This window comes from Myodes glareolus, chromosome 3, assembly GCF_982192425.1.
Source record: "Myodes glareolus chromosome 3, mMyoGla1.1, whole genome shotgun sequence".
Lineage (NCBI taxonomy): Eukaryota > Metazoa > Chordata > Mammalia > Rodentia > Cricetidae > Myodes > Myodes glareolus.
This window is the reverse complement of record NC_142028.1, coordinates 316,681-318,559: the sequence shown is the minus strand read 5'-3', so window position 1 is coordinate 318,559 and position 1,879 is coordinate 316,681. Positions and strand designations below refer to the sequence as shown.

The 1,879-nt window shown below is 36.0% G+C and overlaps 1 protein-coding gene across 1 annotated transcript; it reads right to left on the bottom strand.

The window, feature by feature from the left end:
• Positions 1–341: 341 nt before the first annotated feature.
• On the bottom strand, positions 342–1,313 carry LOC148122452 (olfactory receptor 4C15-like). Its single transcript, XM_087903803.1, has one exon. The coding sequence runs from the start codon at positions 1,311–1,313 to the stop codon at positions 342–344; it is 972 nt and encodes a 323-aa protein (XP_087759929.1).
• Positions 1,314–1,879: the final 566 nt, after the last annotated feature.

The following is a 1,879-nucleotide window of genomic DNA, read 5'->3' as shown; positions in this document are numbered from 1 at the left end:
GTGTGTGTGTATTAATAGTATGTACATGAGTATACAAATGAGGGGTTGATGGTATGTGTACCTGTCCATATGCATGCTGAGAAAATGGAAGGCCCTGATTGTCCAGTTGTTGCTCTCTCTGCCTTATTTCTTTAAGACAAAATCTCCACTGAACCTTGGTCTCAATGGTTTTGGTAAGAGACTTTGGGCTCTACAATAACTCTCTTCACCAGTATTTTTGTGAAAAGTGTGCTATTATGATTAATTTTTACTTGGGTGCTGAAAATCTTTAATATTTTTTGTTTGTACAACAAAAGCTCTTAAACACCAGGATGTCTCTCCACAATTGAAAGCAAAATATTTTAATAGTCATCAGAAGACACTATTAATCTCTTACACATTTTCCGGATAGCATTCTTCATTTCCTTATTCCTGAAAGTGTAAACTATAGGATTCAGAAGTGGTGTCATGATTGTAGCAAATACAAGTGCATTTTTTTCAGAAGAGAAAGCTGATGTTGGTCGTGCATATATTAATATGCATGATACAAAGAACAAAAGCACAACAGTAACGTGGGATCCACAGGTAGAGAGAGCTTTCAGTCTCCCTTCAGAGCTGTGGGCTCTCAGAGAGTACAATATGACACCATAGGAGACAAGTAAAATAGAGAAGATTATGATGCAGATAGATCCACTGTTAGCAAACACCAAAATGACAAATATGTGTGTGTCAGTACAGGCAAGCTTCAGTAACGGGAACAAGTCACACATGTAGTGATCAATGACATTAGGTCCACAGAATGGCAGTTGCAAAGTAAAAGTAATTTGTATGATAGAATGCAAGAAGCCTCCAGCCCAGGATATTGCCACCAAAATGCCACAGAGCCTCCGGGTCATAATGGAAGAATAGTGTAAGGGCTTGCAAATGGCCACATAGCGGTCAAAGGCCATGGCTGACAGGACAATCACCACTATCCCAGTGAAAAAATGTATAGCAAACAGTTGTGTCATGCAACATTCAAAAGATATGGTCTTCCTCTCATAGAAGAAGTCCACTATCATCTTGGGTGTGACAGTAGAAGAAGTGCATGCATCCAATAAGGACAGGAATATCAGGAAGAAGTACATGGGGGAGGCAAGCAGTGCAGAGCTGTAGATGATGGTCACCACAATTATCATATTGCCCCAAAGAGTTGCAAGATAGATCAACAAAAATACAATAAACAGCATTTTCTCAACTTCTGCATTCTGTGAAAGTCCAAGGAGTATGAACTCAGTGACAATGCTCTGGTTTTGCATTACTCTCAAGGAGATCCTGAAGTAAAATCTTTTCATGTAAATCTGAAATTATGAGAAAACAGTATCACATTCAAGTTTATGTAATCACTATGTACAAGCTGGTTTTTCTTTGATTGTTTTGCCATTTAAAAAGAATATCATACAATTTTAAAAGTATAATTGCATAACAAAGTACTGAAGTTGAGAAAAATTATTAAATACTTTAAATAGCCACATGTAAAGTATTGGCGATAATAGCATCTACTTTGCTGAGAAAAGAGTCAATAGTCTATCTTTAAATGGTCAGTTTTCATCTGTCCTTATGAGGTTTTTGAAGTGCAGCACTGAAATGCATTTTAACCTATTCCAAAGATAAATGAACATCAGAATGTAAGTCCTCATTAACTGACCAAAGAACTGCCTCACCTACCACCAGAACAGGCAAAATAAATCTTAGAGTATAGTTCAAAATCATTTTCAGTTTAAATGTTTGTAAAAGTATGACATTATTGGAACTTCCAATGAATTGATATGTTCTTTATAAAACAGAAAATTCTTTTGGAAAGTATGTAGTACTTCTTTTTATGCACATGATAGAATGTTGGAAATTTCATTAAATTTAT